The 23,203-nt window shown below is 36.3% G+C and overlaps 4 protein-coding genes across 8 annotated transcripts; 3 read left to right on the top strand and 1 right to left on the bottom strand.

Moving 5' to 3' along the window:
* The first annotated feature begins 573 nt into the window (after positions 1-573).
* On the top strand, positions 574-6,548 carry LOC133856977 (uncharacterized). Its single transcript, XM_062292049.1, has 5 exons — positions 574-1,008; positions 2,044-3,382; positions 4,920-5,141; positions 5,233-5,384; positions 5,716-6,548. The coding sequence occupies exons 2-5, from the start codon at positions 2,074-2,076 to the stop codon at positions 6,184-6,186; spliced, it is 2,154 nt and encodes a 717-aa protein (XP_062148033.1). The 5' UTR covers positions 574-1,008; positions 2,044-2,073; the 3' UTR covers positions 6,187-6,548.
* Positions 6,549-9,172: 2,624 nt separating this feature from the next.
* Positions 9,173-12,720, top strand: LOC133857626 (large ribosomal subunit protein eL30-like). 5 transcript variants are annotated; one of them, XM_062292900.1, is made up of 6 exons: positions 9,173-9,426; positions 9,519-9,624; positions 9,748-9,849; positions 11,482-11,550; positions 11,627-11,663; positions 12,482-12,720. In XM_062292900.1, exons 1-6 carry the CDS (start codon positions 9,406-9,408, stop codon positions 12,486-12,488), a joined length of 342 nt encoding a protein of 113 aa, XP_062148884.1. In that variant the 5' UTR covers positions 9,173-9,405; the 3' UTR covers positions 12,489-12,720. The 5 variants fall into 5 exon arrangements, with proteins under 5 accessions (XP_062148884.1, XP_062148883.1, XP_062148882.1 ...); XM_062292899.1 differs by lacking the exon at positions 12,482-12,720 and adding an exon at positions 11,953-12,294; XM_062292898.1 differs by lacking the exon at positions 12,482-12,720 and adding an exon at positions 11,948-12,294.
* Positions 12,721-13,451: 731 nt separating this feature from the next.
* Positions 13,452-19,224, top strand: LOC133857624 (uncharacterized). The gene is made up of 7 exons (XM_062292895.1): positions 13,452-14,199; positions 14,963-15,210; positions 15,297-15,452; positions 15,602-15,758; positions 15,889-16,031; positions 16,178-16,213; positions 18,428-19,224. Exons 1-7 carry the CDS (start codon positions 14,124-14,126, stop codon positions 19,130-19,132), a joined length of 1,521 nt encoding a protein of 506 aa, XP_062148879.1. The 5' UTR covers positions 13,452-14,123; the 3' UTR covers positions 19,133-19,224.
* Positions 19,225-20,045: 821 nt separating this feature from the next.
* Positions 20,046-22,689, bottom strand: LOC133857625 (short-chain dehydrogenase RED1-like). Its single transcript, XM_062292897.1, has 3 exons — positions 22,244-22,689; positions 20,904-21,063; positions 20,046-20,524 (listed from the first exon to the last, which is right to left on the bottom strand). Exons 1-3 carry the CDS (start codon positions 22,578-22,580, stop codon positions 20,188-20,190), a joined length of 834 nt encoding a protein of 277 aa, XP_062148881.1. The 5' UTR covers positions 22,581-22,689; the 3' UTR covers positions 20,046-20,187.
* Positions 22,690-23,203: the final 514 nt, after the last annotated feature.

Below are 23,203 nucleotides of genomic sequence, written 5' to 3'. Positions count from 1 at the left end.
AGGGCCTTTACGACCCATCCTTTACAGAGGTCGGGAAGACAATTTCCACTATTGGGATTGTGTGACCTCCAACCCTTATGAAGGGGTGGATTTTCATGTTGCTCATGAGAGGAGAATTGGCTAAGTTTTTTATTTTTATTTTTATTTTTTTTTTTAATATAAGAGTATAATTGTAATTTGGTATATTTAATTAAAACATTAAATACTAATGTGTCGAGTATGAGATGATGTGGTGTATATGTTATGTGATTTTTATAGGCATGATATGACGACATTAAGTGGCAAAAAAGCCATTAATATTTATTTTACGAAATATTAACAGAGGTAGTCAAAATAAAAATTTGTAAAATCTATTTATCTGGTAGCATAAAATATAAATGACATTTTTGTAAACTTTTTAAACCACGTATTTAATTAAAAAAAAAAATACATAGTATCTATTCTTTAATATTTATAAAAAATAAAAAAATAAAAATCGGTACTTCCACGTGTAGGAATAAAGGGTATTTTGGGTATCAAGGTAACTGAAAATCAGTAGTTTTAGATAGAAAAATTCCCTATAATAACTCGTCCCCTCACCTTTCCTCGATAACTCACACACAACTTCCAAGCGAGAAAAGATTAAGAACCCTAGAACCCCGAAAGAAATCCCAAACCGAAACCATTTTTTCCTTTTCGTTACTACAATTAGCTTTTGCTTTTTCTGTTTTCAATTTGTTTTCCGTGCTTTCTTTGTTTCAGATATATCTGGTTTTTCTTTTGTGTTGTCGTTTTTTGTTTTCAGGAACAGAAACGAAACGAGGGAGGCAGAGTTTTGTTGTCTAAATTAAGGGGATTAACGAGATGCAGCGTGTCTTTTGTATGGGTTTGGTTTAATGGTTTACTGCGTCTTCTTGCTCTAATGTGTGGGTTTTGTGCTGTGAAATTAGGGTTTCACACATCATCTCCTTTTCCTTAAAGGAAGTTTAGGCCTTTGAGCGTTTCCGCGGCCGCGAATCAATTATTTCTGTGAGTAATTTCCCAATCTTTCATCAATGGCTTTGATTTTTCTGTTTTCGTTCTTAATCTTGGAGTTCAATTTTTGTGGCATATGATGCATGGATTAGTTAGGGTTTTGTTAAACGAATTTCTTTGGCATTGTGTGCGGTTCATTATGTTTCTTTTGATGGAAAATTTCCTGTGATGGATTGTCTAAGAAAATACATTTGTGCGAGCTGGTTTGATTTTGTTGCATGTTGCGCAATTATCAGAGGATTTCTAGGATTTTTCGTTTTTCTCAAGATTATTAGTAATTGAATAAGGTTTCTAGTTCTTTGCTTGGAAAATGTTCTCTGGAAAGCGTTTCTGGCAATTATTTTATTCCTTACCTTCTATATTCCCATTTATGGACCTGGGAAAACCGCATCATGTGGTTTGTTGAGTTATATCACTTTACATCAAGTTTTGTTCTGCTTGATGTTTATTTTCCTGTATGTGAGTTGTTATAATAATATTGCATTGTACTTTGAATGTGAATGGTTTACCGTTTTGGTTGCCCCTTTGCTCTATTTTGTTTCTCATGCATGTATGTGTTAATACGAGGGCTGTTAAGAACTTGTGTTCATATTACATACATTGGCAAGAACTCTATTTATTGAATCCTTCCTTTGATAAACATTCAATATCTTATGGAATTGGAAACTTTTGTTATACATAATTAAGCATAAATCTTTTTGGCAAATATATTTTAAGATCTATAAACTGAAATACTGGAACCATACTGGTAACTGAGCCTTTATCTTGAATTGATAACAAAAATTTATATGCTTGTTATGTTGCTTAGGCAGTTGTCTATTATATTATCTATGTCCTCCTAATGTGGTTTCCAGGTTATGACGTCTTTGTGAGATACTGCTAAATGTTTCTGTTACACTTATTTAGAAGTCATTGTTCCATGTTTAGTACTGGGTGGTGACTACCTCTTCTTATGTGTTTTGCTGAAGTTCTTTTTGGTTGTCCTTCTCTGTAGTGGCTGACTTGGTATCAAACTAATGTTTTAATCAGGCTTGTGGAGGTACATTTTAGTTGAAAAAGATGTCGTCACCATATCCAATTCTTGGCAATCGACCAATTGATCAGTGGAAGGTTACAGAGCTAAAAGAGGAACTTAAGAGAAGGAAATTAACAACCAAGGGTTTGAAGGACGACTTGATTAGACGTTTGGATGAATCTCTTCGTGTTGAAATGGAAAATGCTAGAGAAGAAGCGGATAATGGTGTTGATTGTGGAAGTGAACCTGTACTTGGAGAAAAAGATGCTCAGACAGTGAAAGTTGCTACAGGAATAGCTAAAGAACTTGCAGATCCTGGTGGCAACAAGAACAAGAAGACAGATAGTGTTATGGTTCAGGTTGACATTAATGACAGTGCGGCAGCCTTGGATCAAGGAAAAGTTGAGGAAGGTAACATACTTGGTGTTACTGATGCTGCTAGGGTGGAAGAGGAGCTGGTTGTTGATGATACTGCTGTTGAAACCAGCATTAAAGTAACTGAGACAGTGACATCTGAAGTAGTGTTGAGTGAGCACAATTTGGAGAATATTAAAACTCAAAAGGATAATGGAAACTCAAAGTCCTCGACTGAGAATGAGGATTTGAAGCCCCAGCTGGAGAATGAGGATTTGAAGCCCCAGCTGGAGAATGAGGATTCAATGCCCCAGCTGGAGAATGAGGATCTAAAGCCCCAGCTGGAGAATGAGTATTCAAAGCCCCAGCTGGAGAATGAGGGTTTAAAGCCTCCGCCCGAAGGTGTCATGCACTCTTCAACTCCGGAGAACCAGGTATCTGAGGTCAGCCCTATTTTAGGGTCTCAAGTAAAATCTGATTCTATTTCTACTGATTCTGTGTCAATTAATGAAAAAATTGAACTAAAGGATAATGTAATTGCTGATCATGTCAAATTAGAACTAGATGTTGTTAACCTTGAGATGGTGGAACCATCATCCAGCAATGTTGTCCCAGTTGGTGGCGAATCACATCCAATGGATGTTGAAGTGCCACATGAGAACAAGGAATCTGATGGAGGGAAAGATGACAATAGAGCTACAGATGCAGACATAAGCAAGAAAATTGATAGTGCAGATTTAGGGTACTCAGAACAGTTAAATTTAGACAGGAGTTCTGGTGATGATTCCATGGAAGAGGATGTGCTGGAGAGTAAGCAAATTGATTCGAAGTATAATTTTGAAGAAGTTGAAAATAGAAGTGAGAAAAGTGAAGTGGCTGTTGTGAAGGAGGAAAGTCATGTTGCTATTCTTGGGGATGCTATATCTGCTGAAAAAAAAGATGTCGATGTTGAGAGTGAGAATCGACCAGCTGCACTTGTTGAGAAAAGAAAACTTAACGGTAAGCATTTGATTCTGAGGATCGTTCTTAATTTTTTAATTTTTGTTTTTACCTGTTTCTTGCATTTGTTAACTTACATAATTTCTGCATGGATGTGAAGTTTATGTAGTTTTGCTACCTAGATGTACTATTTATCTTTTCATCCTATGTACATGGGGCGCCTTATACGATTAATGATATCTCAGTTAATTATGAAAAAAGAATGAACTATTTATCTTTTCCCACCTATCATTTATCACATTCATACTTTTGTTTTGAATCATTTGTGATCTCTCTTATTTTATGTTATATGAGCACTTCATGCCTGAAAATCTCTATGCCCTAATTCTGGACATAGCCGCCATCTATGCCCAAATTCTGGACAAAATCTCGTATTTTGTGGATCAGTTACTTGATGATGGTCAAAGCAACCATCAGTTTAAGAATCATGGGCCCAATTTGTACTTGGGATTGAAAAAAGGTCGATTAATTATGAGTGGAAAAATAAGAACTTGATTAAACTCATGGTGATCTAATGTGGAGACCTTAAAGCTTCAACCGGGGATCTGTTTAAGATTTCAGTAGATGATAGGTGCAGGGAAATAAAGATTTCAGTAGTTTTCACTCTGCCATTGCTGCACCTTCCTGATATAAATTCCACATTTATTTCCCACCATATCTCTAATGTGTCATGGGAGGCTTGATATTAGTTTGGTGTGGTTTTCATGTACAACAATGTGCTTTTCCTCTGAACTTGATTGCTCATCATCAAGATGCTCACACATATTTGCCTTCTGTGATTGAGTGATATATTCTTTTATGGGATACCATGCGACATATGGATACTTTTCTCACTAAAATCTGCTCAAGAGCAGCATTTGGCTTAAGATGACTAGGCTTTTGATATAAAGATCCCTCGTTCCTCTTAACATTTGTTGCCAGAAAAGGTTACTGCAGTTTTGCAATTTCATTTTGCCATGTTAATGTGTCCAAAGTATGGAATTGTGGATAAGAAGTAAACAGTATGAAGGAAAAGGTGATTCAATAAAGTAAGCCCTTTTACCCCAATGATCATCTTTAAATCAGCTAATCTGCTGCCTAAATTTTCAATTGTTGGATATATTTTCAGTGATCATCTTTATCTAAAATTTTACTGTATTCATTGTCATTTGAAGTTCTATTGATAATTTTGACGAAAGAATTTGTGAGACTAAACCCTTAAAAAGTCAATTGGCATATACTCAGGGAGAGGCCTTAATACACTGGAAACCGTAATTGTCCATGGTATTTAAGCACTTGGCAACTGTTAACTCACTTGAATTTTGCCACATCATTCCCCAACTTACTATATATATATATTTTTTTTTTGAAAAAATTGTTCCTACTGCTTTGGAAAATCTATTTTCGGGGGCTATATTTGATGATTCTTCTTTGACATTAAGCTTGTTTTGTTGTTTAGTGCTAACTGTGAAAGTGCCTTTTTTCACTATTTAATTTCAATTGAAATGAAACATTCAGTTCTTGTGGCCAATTTTTTAATGATGCGATGTCTTTATAGATCAAGCGGCAGTTGGAAATAATGAGCCAATCAAGAGGCAGCGCAGGTGGAACTCTGAAGGACTCAAAGTTCCAGAGCCCCAGAGCTCTACTACTCCTACCACTACCCCAAAGGAGACTTTCCCGACTACGCCCAAGGACACTTTCCAATCTACTGCTTTGAAGCGTAATTTCTCTAGATCGGACTCTACAAATAGTGAGAGTACACCCAAGGAACGTGTTGGTATGTTATTACTGTTTTTCTGATTGTATGTGAAAATTTCCAGCAATTGTTGATATAGCATCTGAATGGTCTTCCTTTTGTCTATTGGCAGTTCCACCATCGCAAAAACCTCCGACTAATTCCCTTAGAATTGATCGATTTCTGCGTCCCTTTACCTTGAAAGCAGTGCAAGAACTTCTGGGAAAAACCGGGAGTGTTACAAGTTTCTGGATGGACCACATCAAGACCCACTGCTATGTTACTGTAAGACTAATTCCTCTCAGCTCATTATATACTTCAGCTGGTGTTCACACGATCACACACATACCATATGGGGATAGTAGGCTGCCAAAAAAAATGGGTAGCCTTTCCCTACTCAAAACCTCTCCCTGTATTGTCTTCCAAAGGGGATGTAATAGGCTGGGTCTTTTAGCGATTATTATTGTATCCTTTGTCCTTTTAATGTCAGAATTGCATTTAAAATAAGACCACCTTTATATCCGTCTAGTTTGTTTTGTTCTATGCATCCATGAATCTCAAAGTATAGATCATTTAAATAATTTAATCCCACTATTCTGGAACTGTTATGATGCAGTACACATCAGTTGAAGAAGCCACAGAAACGAGGAATGCTGTGTATAACTTACAGTGGCCTCCGAATGGTGGGCGTCTCCTACTGGCTGAGTTTGTTGATCCTCAGGAAGTTAAAATGCGGGTGGAGGAGGCTCCTCAGACTCCGACTACGCCTGCCAGTGCTGGTCCTATTGTTCCTCCAGCACCACCCACCTCGCAGCCCCAGCCCTCACCCCGTCAACATAGGCAGCAGCTTCCACCCCCACCTCCTCTTCCACCACCGCCACCTTTGTCTAACCCCCCTCAGACAAGAGAGCGGGTTCATCTTCCACCCCCACCTCCGCTTCCAGAGAAACTTGACCCTCCTATTGTAACTTTGGACGATCTGTTTCGGAAAACCAAAGCTACCCCTCGGATATACTATTTGCCTTTGTCAGAAGAACAAGTAGCAGCAAAACTTGCAGCGCAGGGAAAAAACACCAAGCAGCAGTAGGGATCAGGCTAAAATTTATCCCTAGCTGCTCAATGGATTTTCTTATGGGTTGGTCAGTTAGACAATGGTAAGAAAGTTATGATTGCATCTTTGCAGGTCTGCAGGTATTGCTTCTAAGAAGGAATTGTCCCAGCTAAGCAGAAGGATCCAGTTCGTAGATGGGTTTGGGTTTTTGCGGGGAGTGCTTCGGGCTGAGGCCAAGTTTTCTTTAGTGTTAGAACCCTTCCAATTTAGAGCCCTCTTTGAGTGGACTGATTTTTCTTCCATGGCTTCTTCTTTACCTGTTGAACCAGAGTTTCTACTATGTAAACTTGAACTGTTAGTCAAATTTCTATTGGATTCTGTCTTTTTTCCAATATTCAGATTCCGTCTGCAGGTTGATGAGGGTGGGGTGCCCGCATGCTTTAGGCATTTAAACTGCTATTATCATTTTCTTCAATATGCTATGCAAAATGGCTTGCTGGTTTTGGACAAAAAGTTTCTTTCTAATTAACCATAAAATTTAAAACCATGGGGTAGTCGTGGGTAGATATGCTCAAGTACTACTCTATCATAGTGTGATCTCTCTCCTCTCAAAAATAAAAATTTGGGGAAGAGCATACTCGTTACTCGCAGGGTTTTCCTATTCACAGCTTATGATGGATACTCCTAGGACCCGTACGAGTTTGCCCCGAAACTAGAAAAATCTAATTTAAAATTATAGTTTATATTTCAAAATAACTTGAGATGGGGAGGATCTTTCTGTATCCAACCTTCAGATTCTTTAACTGGATCAGGAATTCTATTTCTCTTTGCTGGATTTGAACTGGATATTATTCTTATCCGACCAAATTTTCGTTCAATTCACAAAAGAACCAAAGTGCCTTTTAAATATGGGAAATGCTAGACATCCTGATTATTTTTTTTTTCGAAAGTCGGTTTTTAAGTGATGTGTCACAATCTCATGTGATTTATTATTTTGAAAAATGTGTTTCAATTTCATGGAATTGTAACACATTATTTTTTAGAACTAACTTTAGGAAAAAAAAATGACATGTCTAGCATTTTTCTTTAAATACAAATTGGCTTTGAATTTTACGAAGAAAAAAGGTCTTTGAAGTATTTTTAAAGGAATATTCTCTCTTCAATAAAATGTCACAATTTTAATATGTGACATTTTGTAAGTGTTTCAATGTAAAGAAACAGTCTAAATTTTGTAATTTGAAAATCTACATTTTTAAATCACCTTGAAAACTGCCACATATTGAGATTGTGGCATGTTATTGAGGCAGTCAAAAAGAATTTTCAAACTTTTTCTTATAATATGAGGTATTGTTAGTCATTTTTAATGCTAGTTTTTTTAATTGCAATTTATGTGTTGACTGGGTGCAATTTCTTTTGAAGGGAATAAAATCAAGTATTCTAACTGCATTTCTTTTTTGGAAGAAGTATGGCTCGTAATCTTCAACCTTGGATATGATACGAAGAAAAAGAGGACTCCTCATACGGAACCTGCCTCGAAATAGTCTAGGAGGGTATACTGGTTATTAAGCAAAATAGTCGAATATAAGCCTTTCGTGGCCTTACAACCGACTACGCATGATGTCCCTACGACGTTAGGTACCACCACGATGTGATGTTGATCATTCTTCTTCCATAGCACTCGTAATTATCTCTAAATCATTATCAAAGTCATCATAAAGGATTTTGGAAATAAAAAAGCGACTCTTAAAGAAAAAACGAACCATAAGAGTAAAAATATAGATTGAATGGAAAATAAGTATTAGTTGTAGTGAATGATAATTATGGAGGAAATGGTCTTATTTATAGTATAGAGCATATGACAGATTTTTTGAAAAATATGACCATTAGGATAAGACAAATTTTCAAAATATGACAGTTAGGAAAAGACAAATTTTCAAAATATATGACTGTTAAGATAAGACAAATATTCATAAATATGACCGTTAGGAAAAGATAAAAGAGTAATGTTTCTTACACAATTTTTGTACAACTTTTACACAACTCTAACAACTTTCTTTTAAAATCAGCCATTGAATATTTAGGACCCACATGTTGGAAAACAAATCCAATGGTTGATCATAACAAAAAGTAGTTAGAGTTGTGCAAAAGTTGTGTGAGAGTTGTGTAACAAACATTACTCTTTTTAAAAATATGACCATTAGAATAAGACAAGTATTCAAAAATATAACCGTTAGGAAAAGACAAACATTTAAAAAAGATTAAATAGAGAAAGAATAGAGAAATCTGAAAAAATATTATTTAAATAGAATAGTGATAGTGAATAGTTAAAATGGTGAGATTGATTGGAGAACTTTAAAAAAGTGGCTCACTAAAATAGAGAAAAATAATTTTTAATTATTTTAGTGAATAAAATTTGGTGAGACTACTAGGAATGCTCTACTCTTTTAGACCCAACAACTTAATTTTTTTCAACCCAACTCAAAATAAATAAATAAATAAAAACAATAAAAAAAACCAGGGGCGGCGAAACAATACAAAAATTAAAATTTAGAGATAATTTTAATTTTTCTTTTTTCATTTTTAGTTTTATTTTTTTCAAATATATTCAATTTAATTCACTTTTTTTTTTGAACAACAATTTAATTCACTTTTCCAAACATATTTTTTCTAATTTTGTCTCATATTCTCTAAACTATCAAAATATAATTTCAAAATAATAATTTTTTTCAGTATTTATAATTTTAAATACAGTAAAAAATAATACAAAACAATATAAAAAATTGTACATTCAAATTTAAGTTTTCAAATTATAGGCAATATGTATTTTTAAAAATGCACGATTTTAAAGGACGGGCCGCGATACTAAAAGTCAAATCACAATTTTATCCAACTCTTGACTGCAATCTACATTTTTAAAAATTACGTTTTCCTTAATCACATTTTTATATTTTAAAATCAATATTTTTGAAATTGCACATTATAATAAAAAAAATACCTCTCCCAGTCTCCAGAAGGGAAAAAAGAAAAAGAAAAAGGAAAGTGAGGAACGGAACACGTGACTCGTCAGCGCGGCGACTTTCTAGGGTTTCCTCTTTGCCCTCTAGCAAACCCTAATCCCATCCCTCCAGGCCTCCACATTTACTTGTAGCAACAAAACATTTTTTTTTGCCCACTTTGGTACCAACTCAGCAACTCTGCAACTCTCCATCTCGATCTTTGCAATTGTCCAGGAAGAGTAGTGAAACGGCAGCAACAATGGCCGCCGGCAAGAAAACCGTACGCCCTCAAATCATTTTGATCTAAAGCTTTGTACTCGTTAAACAATTAGTTCTGAATCTCTCTCTCTCTCTTCCTTTGTGAACATGCAGAAGAAGACCCACGAGAGTATCAACAACAGGCTCCAGCTCGTGATGAAGAGCGGAAAGTTCACGCTCGGCTATAAAACCGTGCTTCGCACTCTCAGGAATTCCAAAGGTTTCTTTTTTGCTTCTATTTTGCTATACCTCATTTATTGATTTATTATTTTGAATTTTATATTTTCGTAATATGTTGTTGATGTTTTGATTAGAATATTTTGGTTTATTTGATTATTTGCAGGCAAACTGATTATAATTTCCAATAACTGTCCGCCTCTAAGGAAATCCGAGATTGAGTACTACGCGATGCTCGCCAAGGTTGGGGTTCACCATTATACTGGAAGTAAGCGTTCTTTCCCCTGTTGGGCCTTTTAATTTGGTTTTTTCTGCTTTGTGTGAGTTCATGTATTTTGGGTTTGATCGCAATTTGTACTTCCTGTGCACAATTTGGGTTTGGAGGGGTTTTTATTTTTTTTAATGGTGTATGGAATAGGGGGTTGCTTGTTTACTTTAGGCATTGTTTGGTTAGCATTTTATGGAAGTACTTTCATTGCTTTTCGAATGTGCTTTATTGTCTGCTCAAAGAAAGCAAGATGTTCTTGAATCCTAACTAAACCAGTAATTGAGTTTTGGACTTCGAAATTCTGAGAGGTGGAGGTAACAAGAGGAGGTTACTCCCAACCCACAAAAAGAAAAAGTAATGAGTATTTGTGTTTCTTTGAAATAGTCTGAATTTGTTCACTTTATCTTTAGACACAGTGGAATCACGGGGAATGCTGAATAAGGGAACTTTTTTTCTGCCTAGGAAAACCATATCACCTCATTAATTGAGTTATTATGTGGGGATCATTTGATTCCCTCTTGTGCGGGGACCATACTCATCCACTTGGTAGGGTGGAGTATTCCTCTAGTTTTTTCTGTAGTAGAGATAGTAGCTGAAATCATATTAAATTCTAAATAGTTTGCTGTTTTGGTGAATTAATTCTGTTCATTTCCTTTAAATCCATCATGTGCAATAGGGAAGATTGTGCCTTTAATCTCATCCCAATACTGCAGAGACACGTCTTGGGCTTCTCTATTGTGAGGCGGTAATACGACTGTCATGTGTACTTAATCTTAGCCACATTCAGTGCAGTTGCTATATATACAAATAAGTACACAGAAATATGTATGTATACATATTCATGTATATCACATAGACGCACACACACATGTTCACACCCGTGTGTATACTACATGAATATACAGGAAATGCTAACCTCACATTCCGGTGGAGTATAGCATCCTTCCCATAATTTTTGGACAATTGTGTTTTTTATTTCTCATTAAAGGTGTGGTACTTAATTAACTTCATAAAATCAAATAGAGAAAGAGGGGAAAAAAAAGAAAAACTAGAATCTAAGTTCTCTTCTTCACATTTCGGTTTGAGCATCGAAAAGCTTCCAATCTGTCTATCCTTTGTTCACCGCAATGACTGGTTCAATCTTTTTCTGCTTCTCAAATTGTACCCAATAGATTCCTTGTTTCTTCAAAGAATCAATTAACAGTTATAAAAGGCTCGATCTTTGGAAGAGTGAAGAAAAAGAAGTGAATTCATACTCTATTGACGGATCATCTAGTTGATACAAATAACTACTTGATCTCGAAAGGTTCTTTTCATTCTGGTGGTGAAGCATGTGGTAACTTTTCTGTTTCCATATCTTAGTTTGAATGCCTTTGGGAAGCCAACCTTCATCTACAAAGAGACTAACACACACTAACTTCAATGTGATTGCGTTCTTAGTGTTTACCCTAAAAAATTATTTATCTTATTTTTCGTTAATGGTTAGCAATAGATATTATAAATTTTTCTTTAAATAGATTTATTTTTGTGTACAACTTATGTGAAAGTGATCTCTCTCTATCTCTCCCGTCCAAAAAAAAAAAAAAAAAAAAAAAAAAATTCTCTAACCCTTTTTTTTCTTGTGATTTGTAGACAACAATGACTTGGGAACAGCTTGTGGCAAGTATTTCCGTGTCTCTTGCCTTAGTGTTATTGATCCAGGTAATATATCAAGTATGTTTAACTCTGTCCTTTAGGCAGTGACCTGGGATTTTATTGGTCTGTTCTTGTCTTGCAGGTGATTCTGATATCATTAAGACACTGCCCGGTTACCAGTAAGCAGTTTTTGTAATTGGAGATAGAATCATATATCAGTTTTCTAACTTTGCCCTTTTTGAACTTTTCTTTAAGATGCATGCATGAATTCTGTTCAATCTTAGGTTCCATTTGTTTTGATGTAATACATTTTCTCAAGGAAAATGATTTCAGTGGAAAATATTTTTGGGGAAAATAGGCTATTTTTTGTTTGGCTATAACTGTGAAAATGATAAGGAAAATACTCTCTTTCTCCTATGGGTTTGTCATGTTTTGCTCGAGTTGAAGTGGTTTTAGACTTTAGTGCAGGTCTTTGCCGTGGGCTTTCCTTGCACTACTTCCACAGTACTAAGATAACAGAATTCTAACTTTGCACTTGAACAGAATATGGTCACTAGTTGCTCGGAAGAAGGAAAAAAAAAAAGAGTTGAGAGAATGGACCATTAGGATTTTATTCGAAGAATGTCTTACTATGTTAAGCAATGAAAATCACCTGGAAAGCTCTATAATGTACAGTTTGGGTTTCCTTCGTGTCCGTCGTCGTGGTTTCTGGAAGGAAGTGAAATGGACTATAATATCATTTTTTCTTTCCATATTTGTTGCTGTGAAGTATGCTTTCATTTTGACACACATGATCAATATATTGTAACATCATTTACATGTTAAATGGTACTTTGTATACTGTTAAATATAACAAAATAAAATCTGAACTATAAATGATATAGAGATAGCGATAGTAAGTCCTTGATGCAGTCTTTATCTGATTAACAAATTAATGAAACAACGAAGGAATTGATCAGTCGGTTCCTAACTTGCCACCTTAATCTTACGGGTGTAGCTGCTAGATATAGCTTACTGGACACTTTCAGAGATCAGGTGAAAGAAATTCAATGCTGAAGGAGACTTCGTTGAGATGCATTTGACCGACTGCGAGGACTATGTTGAGTGGTTTGCGTCAGTGTCCACAGGCCTAATCCTTCCTCCACTCATGATGATAGGATTGGACTATGCATGCCATAAGAGATGTCATTTTAACAATTATATAACAGTATATTAAATAACATTACATTTATTCTAAAAAGAAATTCAAGAGCTGATCGAGATTGACATGTCATGTCAACATTATTGAATAATTATGTAATAAAAAATGTGATTTTTACCGTTACCCTAAAAAGAAAGATTTGGAGAAGTTGACTTCTCAGATGGGTTCTTGTGGTATTTTACCATCTATTATCAATATTTTAACTTCCCTAAAATCTTCAATCTTGATCAATTATTATGCAACTCAAACTATTGTTCACAGGGTATTTTTTAAAATTTATTAATTGAAATCCATAGAGTTAGGTGGTATATATATATATATTTTATTTTTTTTTTAATTTCTAAATCGAAAAGGTCTGTCTTTTGAGTTTAATTTTTAATTTTTATTTTTTATAAGCAAGATGGGTAATACTAAAAGTAGTGCCGGTGAAAAAGAAAAAAAACGTTCGGAAATGAATCGGTTTTAAAGATTCTTGAGACGCAGGTCAAGAAGAGGACCATCGTGGACCGGTAGTTTTGTAATAGAAATTGAGCGGACGGAATCGGTGGGATGGCACGGAATTTAAATGTCTATTACTTTTTTTTTTTAAAAAAATATTATTATGCGAGAATTTAAATATGTCTATTACATTTTTTTAAAAAAATATTATATTTCGCATAATAATTACTAAATGGAAAAAAATGAAATAAAATTTAGGATATTCTAAACGACATCACTTTGGTCTTTGGGTTTTTTTTTTTTTTTAATTTTTTAATTTTTTTTGGGTTAACAAAAATTTGGGCAAGTACCGGCAACTATTGGTCGCACTGTTCATCTGGACAAATCTCTCTTTTCTCCTGGTTTGCGCCAACAGGCTAGGCCCGAAATTGAACCCGGAGCTAAATCCTCTCCCCCTTACCTCTCTTTCTGCAACTCTCTGACACTCCCTTCTCTCAACTGAGACCTCTCAATTCCGTTCGAAACGTTTCTCTTTGTTTCTTCTCTACACAGAAAGGAACCGTTTTTAGGGTTTATTGTAACTCCTCTCATATCCAACGGACAAGTCCTTCCCTCTCCGTTACCGTCTAATTCCCTTGATTTGCTCAAACGCTGTCGTTTCAAACTTTCAATCGGTCTCTTTCTCCTGCACTGGTTTTCGTATTCTGGCTCATTTCCTTCACCAATTCGCTGTCCAATTCGTTCTACTCCTGTCTTCATTTGCTCTAATTCCACCAAACGCCGCCGTTTCTTCCAATTCAAGCTTTTAGCTCAAACTTTTAACGAGTTTTAGGGTTTAAAGCTCAGAACTTTGGCTAGCGTGCCTGAATACAAGCAGGGCGCCTGAGATTTTGAGTTTGAGTTCTTTTGGAGTATTTTTCGTGAGTGAAGTGGTTTAGGGTTTTTTCTAAAATTTTTGTGTTGGGGGGAGGGTGTAAGAGAGGCATTGGTTTGAGGTGGGATGAATAGTGTTTTCAGTGAGCAGATTCTTGCAGATAAGCTCTCCAAGCTCAACAGCACCCAGCAGTGCATTGAAAGTATCCTTTTCTTATTCTTCAATTTATTTATTTATTTTAAGTCTTGTAATCTCAATTAACATGTTCCAAATTATTTGTGTGGCATAGAAATGGGGGCTTGTAGATTTGAATGTTGTGTGTGTGGGAGGGGGGTGGGGGTTCTTTATTACGTATATACATGTGCTGCAACTGGTAATTTGAACTGATTTCGTTTGGTTTCTATATGGGTTATGCTGAAATTGGAAACTTATTGACTTGTAGGTTTAGAGTTTCTACTTGCTAATTAAAGCCAACAGTTTATGTTGTTGGTAATGGGTCTTTCACCTAAGAAATTTTATCTGGAATATTGGTTATTGGATCGTACAATCCGTATTTACCATCACTCGAACACAGTTCAAGTTGTTGGGGTTGGTGACTTCTGCAGCTTGGCAAAATGTAGCAAGAAAAATTGGTTGAACTTACCTTTCAGAAGTTGAAGATAATCTCGCTGTTGTCATGAAAGATGAATTTGCGGGTGCCTGTATGGCACTCTTGGCATTGACTAAATGCATTGCTTTTAAAAAATGGCTGATAAAATTTTATGTTATAAACTGCCTTTCTCATCGAAGCCCAATGTATAGTGTGATCATCCCCACACCTTTTGCTGTGTACTTGTTGGATGTTCTGTAGACCGGTTTTATCAATTATTTCCTGGAGTGTATTTGATTCCATCTTTAATGCATTATGAAACATCATTTCCAAGTTTTATGTCATATAGTGTTTAGTCTTGACTTTTTTTATATAGCTTTGTCACATTGGTGTATATTTCACCGGAGCAAAGCAGAACTGGTTGTTGCAACATGGGATAAACAGTTCCACAGTTCTCAGATGGTTCAGAAAGTTCCCCTTTTGTACCTTGCAAACGACATTCTACAGAATAGCAAGCGCAAAGGAAATGAATTTGTTGCCGAGTTTTGGAAGGTTCTCCCTGCTGCGCTCAAAGATGTTATTGAGAAAGGAGATGATCATGGAAAAAATGTGGTCTCTAGATTGGTAAAGCCTTCTATTTTGGTTGAAAAGCTGATGGCATGGCCTACTCATTGTTTCACCAATTAAACAAGTGCTTATTTTATTGTTAGGTTGCTATATGGGAAGAAAGAAGAGTATTTGGGTCCCGTGCACGGAGCCTTAAAGATGTAATGCTTGGAGAAGAAGTGCCTCAACCATTGGAGTTAAGCAAAAAGCGTTCACGATCAGTCAGAATTGTAAAAAGGGATTCACGCTCTATTAGGACGGTTAGCACAAGGCCTTTTTATTTATTTATTTATTTTTTCATTTCTCTTTCTGCTGCAATTTGTTTAGCCTTTTCGAAGTCATATTCTTCTTCCATTTTCTCTGACTTTTGTGATGTGGCTCACTAATATATCACTATTTTGGGAACCAGAAATTGTCTATCGGAGGTACAGCGGAAAAGATAGTGTCGGCGTTTCACTTGGTACTGAGCGAACATCCCAATGAAGATGCAGAAATGAGTAAATGCAAGTCTGCAGTTTACCGGGTGAGGAAGATGGAGAAAGATGTCGATATTGCCTGTGCTAATGGTAAGCCATCTACAATGTGGATTGAAGTGGTGGCTTGGAAATAATTTCTTTTTTAAACTTTTTTGTTATTACAAGTTTCTCATAAAAGATGTCCAAAGTGTATCTGAAGCTTTCTTTCTTTGTTCCTCAGCAAATGATCCAAAGCGAAAAACTCTGTCCAAAGAACTGGAGGAGGAGGAAAATATTTTGAAACAGTGTATTGAAAAACTTAATTCTGTTGAAGCAAGTAGAGTAGCGCTTGTATCTCAGTTAAAAGAAGCCCTGAATGAACAGGTATCTGATAAGACCACCATTTTTTTGATGTCTAATGAGTTTTTAATTATCCAACATAGGCTACGAGCAATGATCTATTTGCTTTTGTATGCAACACATGACAGTTCTATGCAATTATTTGTGCTTACAGTCTGAGTTCTTTCCAGGAATCTGAACTGGAGAATGTCCGAACTCAGATGCAGGTATATTCTCTATCGATTGTATCCCTGAAAATTTGTACTATATTCACTCTTTCCCTACTGTAAGGTTGGTGTATGTTTAGCACGTGTGCTATTATACAATTATATCTTTGATCCTGCTTTTATATGCTCTAATAACGAATGGAAGATTTTAAATTGTTATTTCAAGGCCCTGCATCTTCATCTTTTAGCATTATCTCTTCAGTAAAAGATCCTCTTGGGCACTAATGTTGGAATGATTGAGAACTGTTATTTTTGCCTTAGGTTCTCATCAAGCCAGAAGACTGTGTGTTGTTTGTAAGCCTGATGTCAGAGCACTGTTCTGGAGTTTAAGTCCCTTGTTCAAGTTTCTCTGACATATTAAAAAAGAACCCAGAAATTGAAAAAGAAAGATAAGTTACAGGAGTTCATCAAAATATGAAGTTCAAATCAAATTTCTAAGAATTAAGTGTTGTAGCATACAGTCCTTGAGTTTTGGTTGAAATTCTTATTGAATGTCTTCCTTTTTTGGAGTGTTATTGGTTGGCCAATGTTCAATACTTTGCCACCAAAAAAGTTGGTCCCTATAGAAGCCGTGCCCCACTTTGATATTAATATAATTGCCACAAATCACTGAAAGGTTATTGTCAAAACTGCTTCTTTGGAGTCAAATAAATACGAACAAATGAAAAATCTGGCTAGGCCCTAATGTTAAAATTTCACGAACACTACATTCTTGATTGTCTGTTAGCAGTAACGTGTATGATTTGATGTTTATATGACCTGTCATTCTTGTTATTGTTTTGAGAAAGAACTTCATCGTGGCATTTTTATGACTAGTATATTCTACACGTTGTAACCCGTTTTGTTGAATTGGCCAATGGGCCAGCATGTACCCAAGCTGCTTAGGTACCGTTGTATTATCCACTTTCCTTGCTAGAAGAATATGCTGGGCTAATAGATGCAATCAATACAAGTTCAAGTACATGATGAAGTTTGCTCAACTTTTTTGGGGTCAAATGTCTATCCAATGGAAATTTGCATGTGGATATTGTATTTCCTGGGTTTATACCGACTCAAGCTCATTCTCAATGGTCCCTTGTATAAGAATCTTGAATGCTGATTATGGCTCATCATGCGGATCAAATTAACTCAGGGCACATAGAAGTCTTTCACACCTCTTCTGATAAGTAGATTGTGAAGGCATTCTTTTCTAAAAGGGGAATATTTATTTATTTATTTTTTTTGGGTGGGGGAAGAGAAACTTCAGATCTGTTCATCAATCATCTCAAGAGCATTATGCTCAAAAGGAATTGCTCTGGAGCCCTAACTTCTACTTCCACTGCCATTTTCCACCCCGCTTGTCCTCATTGAAGGGTTGCTTTGTAGTGTCAAAATGCACACATTCCATCTCTGTGTTTGGTGTTTGAATCATGTAGTCATCTAAATGTTATTCCTTTCTAATCCACTTGGTCAGCATACATACCAATCTAGAATTTTAAATTTGTGGTAAATTTGTTTTAGTGTAGATCCTCAGGACAATGAAGGGACAAAAGAATGTCTTCTAACAGCTATTCAGATTTTTCTCGGATGCAATCTAGAAGTCTCCAAACAATTGTAAAGGTTACTTAAATCAGTTAAGATTCCTATGTACCTAGGGGCGCCTTACGCTTTTAATGATATGCGTCATTTACTTATAAAAAAAGTTAAAGTTGTGTCTGTACTTGGAAGTCATGAAATTTTATGATTTTTAAATTAATAACTCAGTAATGCAGTTTACATAGTTTACTTAGGCCATTGGTCCATGGACCAAATCACATATCCTCCCATGAATATGCATGGAGGGTGAGGTCATGGGAAGTAGGACATGAAAGTCATAAGTAGGCCTAATTGGGATGGCTATTTATTTTGGTTGTATGGACCTTGATTTTGTTTTGTTTTGTTTTTTATTTTTATTTTTTCTCTTTCTGCCCAGTGAGATTTGAAACTTTCTTTGAGTCATGAACTCTATTTTCTTTCCTTGTCCTTTCCATATTGGGAATCATAAATATAATTCTCTCTGCGTGCACAAGTAAATTATGTTGGAGTTCTCATTTATTTCTAGCTTGGTGCCCTTATATATCCAGTCGAGGCTATGCAGTTGTGTATACTTGGAGAAAATGTGTTATACTATGTAGGACCTTTTTTGGTGTCAATATGTTGGATTGTCTAATCATTGTGTATCTGAACCAATTATAGGTAGCTCAGGCACAGGCAGAGGAAGCCAGCAACATGCGGAAGTGGCTTGACGATGAAGATTATGTATCGAAACCATCTGCAAGCACTCCACCAATTGATACAAATGCAAAGGGACAGACACCTAGGAAGTCAACTGCAGCCATTGCAGCAGAGGTTGCAGACAAGCTTGCAGCTTCGAGCTCCTCTCAACTGATTATGACTTCTGTTCTCTCTACATTTGCAGCTCAAGAGGCAAAGAATGCCGGTCTAGTAAAGGGCTCCACACCATCAAATCCACTTGATTCAATGGGGAAACCTGAAAAGTCTATGCCTGTCTCAGATCCTAATGCTTTCATGTCAGCACAGTCATTTACTGCACCACCAAACCATTCGTATCAATCAGTTTTGGTTCCGCAATCAACAATGCAGAACCAAGTCCCAACCTCTCAAGCTCAATATCATATAATCCCGAATCCATCCTCCCAACAGTATTTGCAGGCATCAGGAGGAATCATGACCCCATATGGTTATAATAGCATGGGACCCCTACCGCCAGGACCGCCACCTCCACCACCCCATATGGTCAGCCCTATGGGGCCTTTGACTTTGCAAGTAACTCAGCAGCAAACAATACCCTTAACACAGCAACCCCCAGCACCTCCTAGTTTCCGGCCACTTCAGCCGCCCGGAATGTTATTCTATGGTAATCCTCACCATTCTCAGTGAAAAAGTCAATTGAGCTAGGTAGACAGGTAATCATGTGACTCTTGGTTTCACTCGCATTTTTTGGGAGAATTTGGAAATTTTGTTTGCTCAAACTTGCCTTGTTGAGTTTTAGAGATAAGTCAGATGCTATTTATAACCTTTAATAGATGGATTTATTAATAACCACAAATCCATGGGCCCTAGACCAGTTCTCTACATACAGCGTGGCTAATCTTTGTGCTCAAAAAATGACTAGGGGATTTAAACTTTTACTGAAAACAAGAGATTGAAGCACTCTTTCTTGCTTGCAAAAGCAACAAATCTGGTCGAGCCCCTGGGCTTGACTAATTTAAGGCCCTCAAATGTTACAGATATATATATATATATTTTTTTTTGAAAAAAAATAATAATCTCATTTTAGATTGATTTGGTATTCTCCCGGGAAATCAGACAAGTAATTTTGTGCAACATCTCCAAAGAATTCATTTGGCAGTGACGCTTTAAACAGGCAATGCCTGTAGATAAAGTAAATATTGGCCCTTGGCAGACGCAAAGGCGTAATCCGTAAAACTAGGACGGTAAGCATGGCCGTGTTAGGTTGAAAAACTGAACTGAGCCGCATCAGCGATTGGATGATTGAAAACAGAAACGGAGTATTTCTATTGGATTGGTAAATGATTCCTTTATAAGCCCATTATCAAATTTACCAATTAACCACTCAAATTTGACACCATCTTGATGTTGATTTTGGCATTGATGAGGTTAAAAAAATTACTTGTAAAAACACTCAGAACTCGATAAAGACATAATCCCTGACCATTATGGGTTTCCTGTCCGGCTTTCACAATCTATTGAAGAGAAATATGTAAAGATATGGTTTACCAACATTATTGTTCCATTATTTCTTTGTCCTGGATTTTTGTCAGAAACAATCTTTCAATTGTCAAGAATGCATAAATCTTAAAAGTCGATTAAGGAGGTCTTGAGCAGTCATGGGTGTGCATTTTTTTAGTACCTGTGGGGCTAACAGATACATATGAACAAAATGAATACAGGAAACGAGCACAAGCTACAACTCAACATTTCATGGCTTTCTTTATGATAAAATCTCTAATAAAGAGTGGCAGATGGTGCATGATTGCCACGATGGTGGAGAGATGGCCATAGGAGAACCAGGCCGGTGGATTCTTCTTCAGCACAGCAGCCACAGTCTTCTTAGCAAACTCCTCTGTAGGGGTTGACTTTATTCCTTGTGAAAAAGAGGCTCTCTCTCGGATGGCTGCTTCAAAAGGCTTGTATAATTTCCACTCAGGCATCCGGTTGTAGGTGGCTATGGCTGAATTTGCTATGTTGGACGTAACAGCTCCTGGGACAACATTGACAACATCGATCCCTAAAGGTTTGAGTTCCAATCTGCATGTAGCATGGAGTATATATGGATCATTTGAGAATTTAAGCAGTATCAGAAATCAAAGGATCCACTAATTTCTACTTCAATGGCTGATTGAAATCAGCCATTGGACTAGGAGATGAGCATCTCAGCAATTAGAAACTCTGCTGTTCCCAATCTTAGGTTTATACAAATTAGTCCTAAATTGTCATTCATTCAAAAATGAATAGCACATAAAAGTAGAAGTTTGAAATAAAATCATTCAACATATTAATGCTATAGAATGCCTCGTGTTTCTTCATGACACTTTTTAACATTTCCTTCTGTCCTGACAATCAATGTTTTTATGCAAACATAACAACCTTGGCTTATTATTAAGATTGATGCAGGTAATATTCAGACCTCAACGTATCGGTCAGTGCATGCAGAGCAGCTTTGGATGCAGTATAAGCACCAGACCATGGTCCAGGAGCCATAACAGTTATGCTTCCAACATTTACAATCTTTCCCTTTCTCCTGGATGCCATATGAGGAGCAACAGCTTGAACCAACCGTATAGAACCTATTTAAGAGTATGACAAAGAGTCTTATTATACATTATTTTGAGAACGTTCTCAATGTAAACAAAGAATCAAAAGATATTTCAGGAAGAGATTTGAAGAACAAATCAAACTCTGCTGAGAATCAGATAAGAAACAGATCATTTAGATATGGACAGATTCATTCACCAAGAACAGTCATGTAAAATTGCCACATACACATAATTGTAAGTTTATTTATCAGAGGCTGCTCCACGTGTTACCATTTATCACACCAAGAAACTTAAGCTGCATAAGGATCATAACAGAAGCCAAACCTATTAGAAATTATTTGAAACAGAGTATAAATGCCAATTATTTATCCAAATTGCATAACTCCCATGTCTTCACTGGGTCGATGATACAGTTAGGTTTAGAAGATTTCAAGGATGTGGTCAATCTTTTCGAAAGATACAAATGTGACCCTTTAGCTCTCTGTTTCAATTTCTTTGTAGTGTCAGAAACATAAACCTTTCTCATTCACTGTGAAATAAAAACAAACCAATCCCTTAATTCCTACCATTCTAATGAAAATTCAGCAAAACAAACCCTGCACGCCTGTTCTTATCAGTCAGAGGAGATGCTTTTTCGAAAGAGTATCCATGTCCTAGTGCATATTTAGGAATTTGGGGAATAAGCTGCCATTTCAGAGTGGCCAGAACAAGCTGTTATTATCTGACTCTAATGCTGTTAAAGCAATTATCAATTGAACTGTTGCATAATGCGAATTCAATGAGGCATGAATATTCTCATTGCATAAAGTGAAAAGAAGAAGAGGAATGATTCTTCATGAATATTTGTCCTTCATAAATATGACTGATGTGGTTTCTGAATAATCAACCAATATAATCACCTCTCTGGATGTAAACATAAATCCACATCTGATAAAAGTATGAGTAATTTGAGCTGAAATCATGTGGTTTCCACTATCTCAATAGATTCCAACCAAGGGAAGAACACAGCTTTCACCAAAGTTAGAATTTTTCATAAACTTTAAGCTCTTGGTATAAATCAGATTTACCATCATATCAACACAGAGGTTCGAATTCTAACTCTACACTACTCTCAAGTCTTCAAATATTCTACGTGTTGGAGAAAAAAAATAAATTAAATTAAAAAATTGATATTAAAAAAAAGGACTAAAGTGGTGAAAACTTTTATTACCAAACACATTGGTATTGAAAGTGTCTTGGAGAGCAGAGAGAGGGATCTCGGCAAGGGGGGCGACACACTGGACTCCAGCGTTGTTAACCAGCACATCTATCCGACCGTAATTCTCAAGAACACTGGACAGCACGTGTTGTACGCTCGTGTCGGAGAGAACATCCAGTTCTTGCAGGAAGAACCTGGGGTCCTGCTCTAGATCTGCCATTGAACCCCGGGACCTGCTCGTCGCCACCACCAGGCAGTTGTTGGCGGCAAACGCGCGGGCCAGAGCGTGGCCGATGCCTCCGGCCGAACACCCCGTGATTAGCACCACTTGTTTGTCGTAGGGATCCATCTGACGTTTGAGCGCTTAGGTCCAGAAGTAGGATACAGAACTTCGTTGATAACAAGGAGAATTATCTATTGCCTTTTTGTCTTTTGGGTTACTGCTGAACTAGGAAAACGAAGAAATATGTTATACGGCCGTGTGACCGTGTCGTATGGCCGTGTGACCGTGTGCGCGTGGTGTGCGTGTTCGTGTTGTTTGGTTTCTTCCTGTGATTAGGACTGTTCGTAGCCGAGCTTAGAGATGTCTGATTCTTCTCGAATATATAGAATAGGGGCTCGAGTATCGATATGGATTGGAGTTTTATAATAACTAGCATATAACCTGCGCATCGCGCGGTAATTTTTTTTTATTGTAATTTACATGAAAGGTTCTTAAAGAGATTATAAGGTCTTAACTAATTGGCTACTAAAATCTAAATAAAAATTATAATCCTTCTAAAAAACTTTTTTTAAAAAAATTTTGTCCATCAATTATGTAACAAATAATGAACATTACAAAAGAAAAAGAAAAAAAAAAGAAAAAGAAAAGGAAAAGAAAGAAAAGCTACTTAATAAATAATTGCGTAGACTAAAAGATTGTCATACCTGGTATGAAAAATAATGATAGGAAACTCTCCTATCTCACCATCG

Source organism: Alnus glutinosa, chromosome 14 (genome assembly GCF_958979055.1).
Source record: "Alnus glutinosa chromosome 14, dhAlnGlut1.1, whole genome shotgun sequence".
Classification (NCBI taxonomy): domain Eukaryota; kingdom Viridiplantae; phylum Streptophyta; class Magnoliopsida; order Fagales; family Betulaceae; genus Alnus; species Alnus glutinosa.
This window is presented reverse-complemented; position numbering and strand designations above follow the sequence as displayed.

Coding starts and splice junctions, on each gene's coding strand:
- LOC133856977 (XM_062292049.1), top strand. CDS start 2,074: ATGTCGTCACCATATCCAATTCTTGGCAATCGACCAATTGATCAGTGG. Junction 3,383..4,919: donor TGAGAAAAGAAAACTTAACG/GTAAGCATTTGA, acceptor ATGTCTTTATAG/ATCAAGCGGCAGTTGGAAAT. Junction 5,142..5,232: donor TACACCCAAGGAACGTGTTG/GTATGTTATTAC, acceptor GTCTATTGGCAG/TTCCACCATCGCAAAAACCT.
- LOC133857626 (XM_062292898.1), top strand. CDS start 9,406: ATGGCCGCCGGCAAGAAAACC. Junction 11,551..11,626: donor CCTTAGTGTTATTGATCCAG/GTAATATATCAA, acceptor CTTGTCTTGCAG/GTGATTCTGATATCATTAAG. Junction 11,664..11,947: donor AAGACACTGCCCGGTTACCA/GTAAGCAGTTTT, acceptor TTTAGACTTTAG/TGCAGGTCTTTGCCGTGGGC.
- LOC133857624 (XM_062292895.1), top strand. CDS start 14,124: ATGAATAGTGTTTTCAGTGAGCAGATTCTTGCAGATAAGCTCTCCAAG. Junction 14,200..14,962: donor CACCCAGCAGTGCATTGAAA/GTATCCTTTTCT, acceptor TTTTTTATATAG/CTTTGTCACATTGGTGTATA. Junction 15,453..15,601: donor ATTCACGCTCTATTAGGACG/GTTAGCACAAGG, acceptor TTTGGGAACCAG/AAATTGTCTATCGGAGGTAC.
- LOC133857625 (XM_062292897.1), bottom strand. CDS start 22,580: ATGGATCCCTACGACAAACAAGTGGTGCTAATCACGGGGTGTTCGGCC. Junction 21,064..22,243: donor TTTCAATACCAATGTGTTTG/GTAATAAAAGTT, acceptor ACTCTTAAATAG/GTTCTATACGGTTGGTTCAA. Junction 20,525..20,903: donor GCACTGACCGATACGTTGAG/GTCTGAATATTA, acceptor TGCTACATGCAG/ATTGGAACTCAAACCTTTAG.